Genomic DNA, 14,725 nt, shown 5'->3' on the forward strand with positions numbered 1-14,725 from the left:
AATTTCATTAAACAAGACGAATAGTGTAGCTCAAAAAGGGAAATGGAATGCAACTTATGCAAATCTGCAAGGTCCCAAATAGCTTTCAAAATAGTTTTGTTATAAGTTATTTAAATGTTCCCTGTAGCATACATGAGAAAATAACAAACATATTTAATGGTGCAAAGTTAGCCAGAAACCTCAACTGACAAAAATTCAATGCATTGGCTTGCAACAGACATCATGGCAATTTAAACAATGTCCTAGCCCAAAATGATAATCAACAGCGACTCTGACGATATGTTTATGCAATGCAATGCCCATCCAATTTTCAATGGTAATATTTTCCTTCATAGATGCCAATAATACTGTTTAGTTTATAGGATTGATGCAAGCCAACATTACAACATAATTGGAACAAGTATACCATGAAAGAAAACCCATCTTTTGCTGGAGGTTTAGTAAAGGAGCTAAGAATGCTCCAGTACAACCTTGCAAACACCATTGCACGAATTATCAATTGTCAAACTTCACCACACAAAAATCTGCTCTTATCAACTTGCCCAGACCAATCTGTCCTGGCCCTGTGCCCAGCTGCATATTAAATAATTATGTCACTCTGCTTCTTCTCCAACTCATTTCTAAATCGTTATCATGTCAACACCATCCAAAAATGGTCAACTGCATGTCCCACAGCACTATCAATAGTGGTATAGTTTATCCCATCTTCAACCATGATCAGGTTTGTACTGCATTTATTCACAGATTTTTTAAAAATAATTTGTAAACTTCCAAATAACTAAATGTACACAAGAAGACTAAAAAATATACCATGACTCAAGTTTAAAAAGGGTCCCGATACACCATTTCCCAATTGACAATTGCTTCAGACTGAGAATCAGGGGAGTGGGAAATGAGACATAGGAAAAGTAACATGGAATAAATAAATGAATGAAAGGTATGCAAAAGGACCAATCAAAGCTATCAATGATGATCAAGGAAAGATGGGAGCCCACAATGGTCCATTGTTAGCTGTCAAGTCAAGTCAAGTCAAATTTATTTGTCACATACACATACTCGATGTGCAGTGAAATGAAAGTGGCAATGCCTGCGGGTTGTGCACAAAAAGAATTACAGTTACAGCATATAAATAAAGTTAATAAGTTACTAAACATAGCACAAAAAGTGTCGACAAAAATTTAGTCTCTGGGGTTATCAAAGTTGACAGTCCTGATGGCCTGTGGGAAGAAGCTCCGTCTCATCCTCTCCGTTTTCACAGCGTGACAGCGGAGGCGTTTGCCTGACCGTAGCATCTGGAACAGTCCGTTACTGGGGTGGCAGGGGTCCCTCATGATCTTGCTTGCTCTGGATCTGCACCTCCTGATGTATAGGTCCTGCAGGGGGACGAGTGTAGTTCCCATGGTGCGTTCTGCTGAACGCACTACTCTCTGCAGGGCCATCCTGTCCTGGGCAGAGCTGTTCCCAAACCAGACTGTAATGTTGCCGGACAGGATGCTCTCTACAGCCCCAGAGTAGAAGCAATGAAGGATCCTCAGCGACACTCTGAATTTCCTCAGTTGTCTAAGGTGGTAAAGGCGCTGCTTAGCCTTACCCACCAGTGCGGCAATGTGCGTTGCCCACGTCAGATCCTCTGCGATGCGGACTCCCAAGTATTTGTGGAGAAGGTGATAAGCAGTGAAACTCAGCAGAATGAAGGTGAAACTAGTACAAAGACTAGGGTGGGGGAGGGACAGAGAGAGAGGGGATGGAAGGGTTACTTTAAGTTAGAGAAATCAATATTTCATTAAACAAGATGAATAGTGAAGTTCAAAAAGGAAATGGAATGCAACTTATACAAAGCTGTGCAATGTTCCAAATAGCTTTCAAAATAGTTTTGTTATAAAGTTATTCAAATGTTCATTGAGGCATTGTTAAATAATAAACATATTTAACGCTGCAAGGATGGCCAGAAACAACAACTGACAAAGATGCCATGCACTGGCACAGACAGCTATTTCTCTGACATTGGAGAAGAAGCTGTTCTTAAGTCTGGATGTTCAAACATTCAAGCTCCAGTGTCATCTCCCAGAAGGAAGAAACGAGAAAATAGAATGGCCACGGCAAGCATTTTGGCGATATCTTCATCCTTCCAGATGCAAAGCACCACGAAAAAGGACTGAATGGAACTACTTAAGAACACTGAAAAAGTCTGGTCTACCCCAACAGCTGCTGACGACCTTCTACCGCTGCACCATAGAGAGCATCCTAACGCATGGCATCCCTGTGTGGTACCTCAGCTGCACGGAGGCAGAAAGGAAAGCTCTACAGCGGGTAGTCCATAGAGCTCAGAGGGCCATCGGAACACAGCTACCAGACTTGGAGGGCATCTACAACACATGATGCCTCAGAAAAGCCACCAGCATCCACAAAGACTCTTCACACCCCTGCAACAATCTGTTCGACTCCTTCCATCGGGCAGACGATACAAGGCCTTCTACGGCCGCACCTCCAGACTCAGCAACAGCTTCATCCCCAGGGCCATAGCTGCTATGAACCGGTCCTGCTGAGCCGGATGGCCACAACGCATAGATCAACTTGCACTTTACCCTGTCTAAAAACTGTTACAATTGTTTCGTTTCGTTGGGTTGCTGTTAATTACTTAAATTATTGCATCGTATGGGAGGCGCATTCCCAATCTCGTTGTACCCCTGGGTAAAATGACAATAAAGATATATTGTATTGTATTGTATGACTAGCCTGTGATGGACTGGGCTGAGTTCATTCTCTGCTAGTTCAGGCAATAAAGAACAGAATAGTTGCCATATCATAAAAATACTTTCTATCGTGCATTTGAGACAATCCTTGTGAATATGCTGAATCTTCTCTGGACACCCACGAACTTAAAAACAGTGCTTGCTTGTTCCCTTCACACTGGTGCAGTGATCAAATTAGGTTGCTGGTGATATGGATGCCTCAGTAATGGAAGCTCCATATCAGCTCTGTTGACTGTAGTCACCCCCCTGCTTCCTTAAGTCCACAATCAACTTTATTGTCTTGCTAACAGTAAGGGCTAGGTTGTCACCTTGACACAAAGTTTCCACCCTCTTTCCCTGTAATTACACATACAGAAGCACAGCTTTCTCCTATTACACCAAGATTGAACGGTCTTTTTTTAAATGTATCTTTCAAGTTCTGGGTGTCTTCCACAAAGCCAGCATTTACTGCCATTTCTTATAGTCTTGAGCTGAATGGCTTTCTAGGCCATACAAGAGTAATCCACTCTTGTGGATAGGATAGATCAAGGTAGACACAAAATGCTGGAGGAATGGGTGATGTTTCGGGTCGAGACCCTTCATATAGGCCAGAATGGTAGATTTCCTCCCTTGAATGGCATTAATGAACCAAATAAGTGAAGTGACTTGTGTATGAATTCTACATGATTTAGGTCTCTGGAGCAACAAACTCTTGAAATCTGCATCTACTTTAGTGATCAGCATAATTTAATTGAGATTGGAATCATCCCTATAGTCAATCTTCAGGAAGTAGACATAGCCCTATAGTCAATCTTTAGGAAATATAGAGGATAGGCCAGAATCTCTCCTTTTGTCTGGGCTGACTTCACTTTCCTGGTATAAAGACAACTTAACTGAGAACTTACAGAACCAATCCTTGTGCATTTCCAGGCATACCTGTCAACCTTAATACATAACCTTAAGTATGCAAAGGGCTTTTTGAAGTCAGCAAGGGATTGGGCAGGAGGCACTAAGCATCCTGCCAACACATCATTCTAAAAAAAAAACCCTGCAGAATAGTAGTGAAGAGCAGTGCAGTAAAACAAACCAAATTTCTCTTCAGTCAAATAAGGAATGCAGAGCAAAAGTTATAAAATTATGCACAATGTTTTGTTTTAGACTACTTGAAATCACTCAGGCCACCCAACAGGCAGTAGATTCTCCCTTGTTCTCACCTTCCACCCCATCAGCCTTTGCATACAGCAACACTTTCGCCACCTCCAACGGGATCCCACTACCGGCCACATCTTCCCATCTCCACCTCTTTCTGCTGCAGAGACCGTTCCCTCTGCAATTCCCTGGTCAACTCGTCCCATCCCACCCAAACCACCCCCTCCCCAGGTACTTTCCCCTGCAACTACAGAGGTTGTAACACCTGTCCCTTTACCTCCCCCTTCGACTCCATCCATGGACCCCAACAGACTTTTCAGGTGAGGTAGAGGTTCACTGCCACCTCCTCCAACCTCATCTACTGTATCCGCTATTCCAGGTGTCCACTTCTGTACATCAGCGAGACCATGCACAGGCTCGGCGATTGTTTCCCTGAACACCTTGCTCAGTCCGCCTTAACCTACCTTATCTCCCTGTTGCTCAGCACTTTAACTCCCCCTCCCATTTCCAATCTGACCTTTCTTTCCTGAGCCTCTGCCATTGTCAGTGAGGCCCAGCACCTCATATTTCACTTGGGTAGTTTACACCCCAGCAGTATGAATATTAACTTCTCTAACTTCAAATAGCCCTTGCTTTCCCTCTCTCTCTCTCTCCATCCCCTCCCCTTCCCAGTTCTCCCACCAGTCTTACTGTCTTCAACTACATTCTAACTCTGGCATCATCAGTCCAAAGGGTCTAGAACGAAACATCGTGCATTCCTTCTCTCCAGAAATGCTACCTGAGTTACTCCAGCATTTTGTGTCTGCCTTCAATTTAAACCGGCATCTGCAGTCCTTTCCTACACATCCTCAGCAATAGATTTTGTTGTTTATTGTAGGTATCACAAAATGCTGGAATAACTCAGCAGGTCAGGCAGCATCTAGGAGAGAGGGAATGGGTTGAGACCCTTCTTCCAAAGAAGAATGTTGTTTATTGATGTCAGGAGTGACACTGTAGGTACTGCCTATACTCCTGTAAAATATAGATTCCTATTTTATTTCAAAACCTATGAGATGGAGTCATGAACCAGTCAGATCAGCAGAGTGATAGGTTTCCAGACCTGGAGTTTTTGCATTTTTCCACCCAATGTAAAAGCTGCAGCAAAGATGAAGGTAAAGAAAATCCCTGTATCCATCAACCTATTATTGCAGCATCATACTTGTACCAAACTTTGTAGTGTGACAAAAGATAAAACACAGCAATTCCTAGCAAATTATTATAAGCAAGTCCGTGGAGAGATCTCAGATACCAAGCAAGATTTATTCGCAAAGTCACCTGTAGGAATGCTCCATATTAGCTATTGCAGGTAATTTGAATTCAAAGATAAAAGGCTTGGTTTTCCCAGCATTAGTTGAGGATTCCAACAATAAAAGTTCCACTCTAAACTGGATCGTCAACTTCCTGACCAAGTCAGTGATGATAGGTGACAAATCATCTTCTACAATAATCCGCAACACTGGTGCCCCGCAAGGATGCGTACAATAATAAAACTGAAACACAAGGAACTGCAGATACTGATTCAGTATCTGAACGAGATACTGAAAGCACAATAATAAAGTCAATTCCTGCTATACCTCATGTACACCATCATGGATTTCACTGTATTGGGAAAGAGGTTCATACAGACAGTGAAAGTAACACACATAATTCTTTATAAACTAATGGCGTTATCTTTGCCACCACCTAGCAGTCGCTCTTTCCACTATAACCAAAATCCATTACAAAGAGGTTCATTTATAACAAGGGTAGACTCTACTACAAGCTCAAATAGTCCATTCTTTATCTGCAGCCAAATGTAGAAATGACCCATGTGGACAATTCCACCCTGGGGGAAAAGGTTCTGACTTTCTACCCTCTCTGTGCCTCTTATAATTTATTTTGCATATAAAATTTATGCGTGGCATAGATAGGGTAGAAATTCAGAGCTTTTTCCCAGGGTGGAAATAAAGCTACACGGTGAGAGGAGGAAAGTATAATGGAGATGTGCAGGTCAAGGGTTTTTTTTTAACATAGTGGTGGAGGAAGATACGACAGTGGCATTTAAGAGCTTTTAGATATGCTTGTGGAAGTCTGGGGAATAGAGGAATATGGATCATGTGAAGGCAGATGAAGTCAGATTAATATAAGAAAATAACTGCAGATGCTGGTACAAATCGATTTATTCACAAAATTTACGTCGAACAATCCCTGTTCCAGACGTACACTGGCCCCATCCCCGAACTCTACCTCCGCTACATCGACGACTGCATTGGTGCTACCTCTTGCACCCATGCAGAACTCACTGACTTTATACACTTCACCTCCAATTTCCATCCTGCCCTTAAATATACCTGGACTATCTCTGACATCTCCCTCCCGTTTCTGGACCTCACCATCTCCATCACAGGAGAAAAATTAGTGACGGACATTTATTACAAGCCCACCGACTCGCACAGCTATCTGGACTACACTTCTTCCCACCCGGTCCCCTGCAAAAAGTCTATCCCCTACTCCCAATTCCTCCGTCTACGCCGCATCTGTGCCCGGGATGAGGTGTTTCAGACTAGGGCTTCCGAGATGTCCTCGTTTTTCAGAAAACGGGGCTTCCCCTCCTCCATTATAGATGAGGCTCTCACTAGGGTCTCTTCTACATCCCGCAGCTCCGCTCTTGCTCCCCATCCCCCCACTCGCAACAAGGACAGGATCCCCCTCGTTCTCACCTTCCACCCCACCAGCCAGCGGATCCAACATATCATCCACCAACATTTCCGTCACCTACAACAGGACCCCACCACTGGCCATATCTTCCCATCCCCTCCCCTCTCTGCATTCCGCAGAGACCGTTCCCTCCGCAACTCCCTGGTCCACTCGTCCCTTCCTACCCAAACCACCCTAACCCCGGGCACTTTCCCTTGCAACCGCACGAGATGCAACACCTGTCCCTTTACCTCCCCCCTCAACTCCATCAAAGGACCCAAACATTCTTTCCAGGTGAGACAGAGGTTCACCTGCACCTCCTCCAACCTCATCTATTGCATCCGCTGCTCTAGATGTCAACTCATCTATATCGGCGAAACCAAGCGCAGGCTCGGCGATCGCTTCGCTGAACACCTGCGCTCGGTCCGCATTAACGCCACTGATCTCCCGGTGGCCCAGCACTTCAACTCCCCCTCCCATTCCCAGTCTGACCTCTCTGTCATGGGCCTCCTCCAGTGCCATAGTGAGGCCCGCCGGAAATTGGAGGAGCAGCACCTCATATTTCGCCTGGGCAGTTTGCGGCCCGGTGGTATGAACGTCGACTTCTCCAACTTCAGATAGCTCCTCTGTCCCTCCCTTCCCCTCCTCCTTCCCAGATCTCCCTCTATCTTCCTGTCTCCACCTATATCCTTCCTTTGTCCCACCCCCGACATCAGTCTGAAGAAGGGTCTCGACCCGAAACGTCACCCATTCCTTCTCTCCCGAGATGCTGCCTGACCTGCTGAGTTACTCCAGCATTTTGTGAATGAAGTCAGATTAACTTGGCATCATGTTTGGCACAAACATTGTGGACAAAGGCCCCATTACTGGGCTGTACTGTTCTATGTGAACTCATCAAATAACTTATGGCTCCCACAGAAGCAGTCCAGACAAAATTAAAAATGGCTGCAAGGAACCTCTCTCCTACTCCAACAGACGCTAGTAATAGTAGCATGTCCACTGAAATAAAAAACTAGGCTGTTTTCAGCGAATAATTAAGGCAGTTTAACGAGGTGTTTAACAAGGCATTGAATTAGGAAGCAAATGTGTACTGTTAATAGAGAGTATTTATTCACAAAATGCTGGAGTAACTCAGCAGGTCAGGCAGCATCTCGGGAGAGAAGGAATGGGTGACGTTTCGGGTCGAGACCCTTCTTCAGACTGAAGAAGGGTCTCGACCCGAAACGTCACCCATTCCTTCTCTCCCGAGATGCTGCCTGACCTGCTGAGTTACCCCAGCATTTTGTGAATAAATACCTTCGATTTCTACCAGCATCTGCAGTTATTTTCTTATACTACCTGTTAATAGAGACCTAGTAACAAAGGTGGAAACAGCAATGGAAAATTATGATTGCCCAGCATATTACTGCTATAAAAAAAAAAAATAGGATGAGTAGGGTCAGTTGGCCTTTTGAGCGTGTTCTGTCATTCATCAAGATTATGGCTGTCCACCAATTTCCCCAACCATTAGTATAAGAAAATAACTGCAGATGCTGGTACAAATCGATTTTTCACAAAATGCTGGAGTAACTCAGCAGGTCAGGCAGCATCTCGGGAGAGAAGGAATGGGTGACGTTTCGGGTCGAGTCCCTTCTTCAGACTGAACTTCTTAACTTCAGACTGAACTGAAGACCCTTCTTCAGTTCTTCCCCAACCATTACCTCGATTCCCTTAGTCATTTAGTCAAGGTTTAGATAATTTCCTTAGTCAAGATTGTTTAATGAATATTAAGCCTCCACATTCTTCCAGGGTAGAAAATTCTTAAGATTTACCACTTCGCATGAAGCAATTTCTCACTTTTAAATGGTTCAGCCCTTATTCCAAGACACAAATCCAAACTATTGCTCTGGCCCTCAAACTTTATATCAAAGCCGGAAATGTAACTGATCTCCTCAGCCAGACTGATAATGATTGAGTGGCTGGGACTCAATCACTGATCCCAAATAATCAACAATCCTGATTATGTGGCAGCCCATTTTGGAATGGTTTGCTGAAAAACAAAGCAAAACCAACAATTGTGTCCTTGATTACATCTTTAAAAGACCATTCATACTGGCGGCAAAGAAACCAGGATTGTTACAAATCTTATGGCTTTAAATCATTCACACGTCAATCGGTCAATTAATGCACAATGATACCAAAAAAAATATTTCTATCCTCCTAAAAAAATAATCAAATCTAGCAACTTAAACTGTCCTAGTGAAACAGAAGCAAAAACAAGTTTTCAAAGACAAAAAGCAAGTTCCCAAGGACCATTGGTCAGAGTAGCAACATTTTTCAACCTACAAATTAGGCATCCTGAGCTGAGGCAGTAAGACCGAAATAAGGCACAAAATTAGAGTATTTCCTTAAAAGACTGAAATAAGGCACACATTTGGAGTACTGCCTTAAAGGTATGAGATGGCAAGCACTGGATGTAAAACTTAATTAGCATCGAGTATGGAAATAAGAAACAAAGTTCAAAATTAAGATGTTCGGTTAAACTGCAAACCTCTCCCCAAATGATTTCCATCCAAAGGAACTAACGCAGCCTCTAACATGCCAGATAGCTACAAAAAAACATGCAGGCAACAGCTAGAGCAATCAAATAGTCAAAATCATCACATGGGTTGGGTGTGCCCGAATATCCAAAGACTAAACTGGGATTCAATCATAATTATGATGGAATTAATGCCCTGGATATTGCTTAATACTTAAGGAATCAAGAAGCATTTGTACAAATTCTTTGTACAAAGCTTAACAGTGCATTTATGTTTTTTGGTTCCAATTATGGCGCACAGTAATTAGAAGTAAATCTAGTGTGCTGAGTTCTGTTCAGAGATTTTTATGATATGGCATATAAAGAAAACTCCTACAGATTAAAAAGTAAGCATCCATTTTAAAGAAACCCTCAAAGATTTTAGGAGATGCTTATTTGCTTCCTCTGCAAGCAGATTTGGAGAATTTTGCAAATATAGGGCTGTGCTACTTCTTACAGTGCTCCGGATGTCTGCTACAGGTTTGCCATGGCTCCAGAGCTAGGTCAAGATCTAGAAACACACATTTTCCCTTAGGCTATGTTGACACACTGAAGATAATGAATTTCATCACCATGAATGCCTGCCTTTGACGAGAGATGGCTCCTGGGATATCAGAAGTGCAACACGTTTTCTGTTGGACATCACTGAGGCAAGTTACCAAATGAAGTAAACGTAAAAGTGCAGAGAATAAGATAACCATACAAAAAAAACAACAAAACTTACAGGGATTACATTTTAAAAACAGCCATCCAACATGGTTCCAAAGAATTTATTCACAAAATGCTGGAGTAACTCAGCAGGTCAGGCAGCATCTCGGGAGAGAAGGAATGGGTGACGTTTCGGGTCGAGACCCTGGTTCCAAAGAAAATGTGGACCTTTGTTGAAAGCCACTTCAATATCCCTGCTACTAGAGAATTTAATCAGGTTTCGATCAGGGTTCAACATCACATTCATCTCACTGCCAACCTCAGACCAGAGCAGCAGGACAATACTATTTGCAGTGTAAATTCCAAGGAATTAAAATATATATTTACATTTTCTACATTATTGCAAATTTTCATCACCCATGCACACTTATGTGGAACATAAAATGTGGCAATATTTACTAGAATAAATACTGAACAATCAGTATTTTGGATTCACATGTGTCTAACAATAGAAAGAACCTATGAAACCTAGCTTGTTGAAAAATCAGAATAAATGGAAAGCTGAAGATGCTGGGTACTGATTGAGAATGATCAGCCATGATCACATTGAATGGCGGTGCAGGCTCGAAGGGCCGACTGGCCTCCTCCTGCACCTATTGTCTATTGTCTAAACCAAGTCAAGTCAAGTTTATTTGTCACATACACATACACGATGTGCAGTGAAATGAAAGTGGCAATGCCTGCGGATTGTGCACAAAAAAGAATTACAGTTACAGCATATAAATAAAGTTAATAAAGTTACTACAGTGTAGACAAAATTTAGTCTCTGGAGTTATAAAAGTTGACAGTCCTGATGGCCTGTGGGAAGAAACTCCGTCTCATCCTCTCCGTTTTCACAGCGTGACAGCGGAGGCGTTTGCCTGACCGTAGCATCAGGAATAGTCCGTTACTGGGGTGGCAGGGGTCCCTCATAATCTTACTTGCTCTGGATCTGCACCTCCTGATGTATAGGTCCTGCAGGGGGACGAGTGTAGTTCCCATGGTGCGTTCTGCTGAACGCACTACTCTCTGCAGGGCCATCCTGTCCTGGGCAGAGCTGTTCCCAAACCAGACTGTAATGTTGCCGGACAGGATGCTCTCTACAGCCCCAGAGTAGAAGCAATGAAGGATCCTCGAGACACTCTGAATTTCCTCAGCTGTCTAAGGTGGTAAAGGCACTGCTTTGCCTTACCCACCAGTGCGGCAATGTGCATTGCCCATGTCAGATCCTCTGTGATGTGGACTCCCAGGTATTTAAAACTGCTCACCCTATCCACAGTAGACCCATTTATCTCCAGTGGCGTGTACGTCCTTGGATGTTTAGCCCTTCTAAAGTCCACAATCAGCTCCTTAGTTTTAGTGACATTCAAGAGGAGGCTATTGTCCTGACACCAGAGTGCCAAATCAGCCACCTCCTCTAGGTAGGCCTTCTCATCGTTGTCGGAGATCCGGCCCACCACCACAGTGTCATCAGCAAACTTGATGATGGAGTTTGAGCTAAACCTGGCCCCACAGTCATGTGTGTACAGGGAGTACAGTAGGGGGCTAAGGACGCAACCCTGGGGGGATCCTTTGTTCAGGGTGAGGGAGCTAGATGTGTGTTCCCCCATCCTGACCACTTGGGGCCTGGCGGTGAGAAAGTCCAGGACCCAGGCACACAGAGGGGTGCTAAGCCCCAGTTCCTGCAGCTTCTCAACCAGTCTGCTGGGGACTATTGTGTTAAAAGCTGAACTAAAGTCAATGAACAGCATCCTCACATAGCCCCCCTGGCTGTCCAGATGAGAGAGAGCGGTGTGCAGAACCTGGGAGACCGCATCATCCGTGGACCTGTCCGGACGGTATGTGAACTGTAGTGGGTCCATGTTGCGAGGAAGGAGGGCGCAGATGTGCTTCTTGATTAGCCTCTCGAAGCATTTCATGACAACCGAGGTGAGGGCCACCGGTCGGTAGACATTTAAACACGCTGGAGAGGCATTCTTTGGCACCGGTACAATGATGGATCTTTTGAAACATGCAGGGACCACGGACTTGGCCAAGGAGAGGTTGAATATTGTGGTGAGCACTGGAGCAAGCTGATTTATAAATCAGATTTATAAACAGAAAATGCTGGAAATGTCAGCATGTCAGGTAGAACCTGTGAAAAGAGATACTGGCTGACATGCTGGGCGTTTGAGCATTTTCTCTTTTAAGTTCAACGTTGAAGGCCTTGGATCAACTCATAACATTTTCACTAAAGAAACTTGCATGTCAAAGTTCTCCTCCAGAAGTCCGAACACAAATATCTAGGGTGACATTTAAGTTCGGTACTGAGGGAGTAAGTACCGTGTGGTCGGAGACAATTTAAAAGTTGTTAAACCAAGGCATTGGTTGCAGTTCTACTTGAATGACCAATGCCACAATATCACTGATACAACAGTAGGGCGATTAACAACTAACTAGCAACAAAGGAATTCAGGGCCAATAACCTGAAATATTATCTTAAAATTCCACACAGGCAACTCTGCAACGGAATGAATCTGAATTTTCAAAAATCTAGTATAATTGCCTGTAAACATAAACCCACTAGATGTCCATCTGCAAAGGAAATCTGCCAACCTTGCCTGGGACAGACCATGTCTGATTCTATATCCACCCGAATATAGTCAACTTTTAATAGCCGCTTCATTTCAAGGTAATTAGCAAGGGACAATATTCAAAAGAAAGGGAGGAGTTCTAGAGAATACTGGATGATATTATCCCCCATCCAGCATCAAAAACATGATCACAAAACATAGAACGGTACAGCGCAGGAATTGGCCCATTGACCCAATGTTTGTGCTGAACATGTTTAGCTGAACTGATCTCATCTGCCTGCAAGTGATCCATAGCCCTCCATTCCCTGCAAATCCATGTGCCTATCTAAACGTTTCTTAAACACCACCATCACATCTGCCTCCTTCACCACTGCATTCCAGGCCGCCACCACCCAGTGTAAAAAAAAAACATGCCCCACACATCTCCATTATATTTTTCCCTCACCGTATAGCTATGTCCTGTTGGGTATTTCTGCCATGGGAAAAAGGTTCTGACCGTCTATCCTATCTATGTCTCTCATAATTTTGTTTACTTCTATCAAGTCTCCCCTCAACCTCTGACCTTCCAGAGAAAACAATCCCAAATCTTTCTCATCTCTCTCTGTAGCTGAAATCCACTAATCCAGATAGCATCCTGGTAAACCACCTCTGCACCCTCTTCAAATCTTTCACATCGTTCCTGTCACGGGGCAACCAGATCTGCACACAACTTTCCAAATGTGGTCAAACCAGTCTTAAAAAACTGTATCAAGACTTTCCGACTCTTGCATTCAATGCCCCTAACAATGAAGGCAAGCATACCATATATCTTCTTTACCACTCTATCTACTTGCACTGCCACCTTTAGTGAGCTATGAACTTCGATTCCAAGATCCCTCGGCACATTAATGTTGTTATGGGCTTGCCATTAACCGTATACTCCCTCCTTACATTCAAACTCTCAAAATGCAACACCTCACACTTGCTCAGGTTAAACCTCATCTGCTATTTTTCCACCCATTTCTGCAGCTTATCTTTTTCCCCACTGTATCTTCTGACAGCCTTCCTCACTGTCTGCAACTCCTCCAATATTGGTACTGTCAGCAATCTTAAATCCAGTTGCTGATTTTCACATTTTGCAATGCCCATGGACAAACAAATCGCTATTATGTGTCTATGTCATCCTACACTAAAAATACTTTTCTTTAGCTGCAAAATATTTTGAAAACAATAAAAGCCTCTCTCCCATATATTGTGCAGACCAGTTTTTAAAAAATCAAGGCCATTGAAGTTCAAGACATTTTGTTCTAAATATTCATTATTTGATCAATTATTTGATTATTTGATCAATTTGTCAACACAGCATTATTTCAATTGAATCAACAATATTGCTAAGTCGTGAAAGATCATGAACTTGAATCTCATTGTTCTATCTGAGACACATGACAACAAAACACTCTGGACTCTTGAATTTGATCGTCAGTGTGGTTTACCTCTCCACCGATGCTATTTGAGCTGCTGAGTATTTCCAGCGTTTTATTTCAAAATGAATATTTTGGACAAAGATCAATGAAAGGGCCAGTGTGAGGGGAACGTGAGTAATAAGGGCATTTTGAAGAAGGACCTCGACCTATTCCTTTTCTCCAGAGATGCTGCTTTTTGTGCCTATCTTCAGGGCATTTTCAATAACAGGGACGGGTCAGGATGAATATTTAATTTCACATAGTTAATTCAAACTAGACTACCTGGCTTTGTTGCTTTGCTTGATCGGGGCCCTGGTGGTTGGACTCCCCTGTAATTAAGCCGCTGAGGCATTATAAGGTGGGGAACATTTAATCTGATTACGAGTCGGTTCGCCAGACCTTCAATGAGCTCCACAAAGAAGGGGGCCACCTGAGGGTCAGCCCAGGATTAGGCCCCTGCGCCCCAAACACAAGCCCAGCCTCAGGCAGCTCCCTCCCGCACTCACCCCTCGTCCTCCTCGTTCTTGCTGGCGTTGATCTTCGAGCCTTCCATCTCCTTGGCGGTCGGCGTCTGTAGCTGCTGCGACAGCGGCGGCGCCTCCTGGCTCCCGTCGACCGTCCGGCCCGAGGCCTCGTGGCCCGGGTCGCCGCCAACACCGACACCGACGCCGCCGCCGCCGCAGCCTTTGGCCACACCATCGGCTTTGGAGTCCGTCGCGTCGCCGAAAGCCTCGTTGTCTACCGGGCCTCCAAAGCTGTAAAAGGCGGCGTCGAAGCCGTCGGGACCCGCCCCGGCGCTGCCGTTTTCTGTGAACTGAGCCGAGTCCGCCATCTTGACAAGAGCTGGAGCACGAGAGCGAGCGCGGGGGG

The 14,725-nt window shown here is 44.1% G+C and overlaps 1 protein-coding gene across 3 annotated transcripts in view; it reads right to left on the reverse strand.

Moving 5' to 3' along the window:
- The window catches only part of LOC144610110 (heterogeneous nuclear ribonucleoprotein D-like), a 31,050-nt gene extending 16,325 nt beyond the window's left edge, over positions 1 to 14,725 (reverse strand). For all 3 annotated transcript variants that reach the window (XM_078428669.1, XM_078428670.1, XM_078428667.1), the window contains exon 1: positions 14,362 to 14,725. In XM_078428669.1, the coding sequence (XP_078284795.1) occupies positions 14,362 to 14,687 (326 nt within the window). In that variant the 5' untranslated portion in view covers positions 14,688 to 14,725. The remainder of the gene's footprint in view (positions 1 to 14,361) is intronic.

Source organism: Rhinoraja longicauda, chromosome 35, assembly GCF_053455715.1.
Source record: "Rhinoraja longicauda isolate Sanriku21f chromosome 35, sRhiLon1.1, whole genome shotgun sequence".
Lineage (NCBI taxonomy): Eukaryota > Metazoa > Chordata > Chondrichthyes > Rajiformes > Arhynchobatidae > Rhinoraja > Rhinoraja longicauda.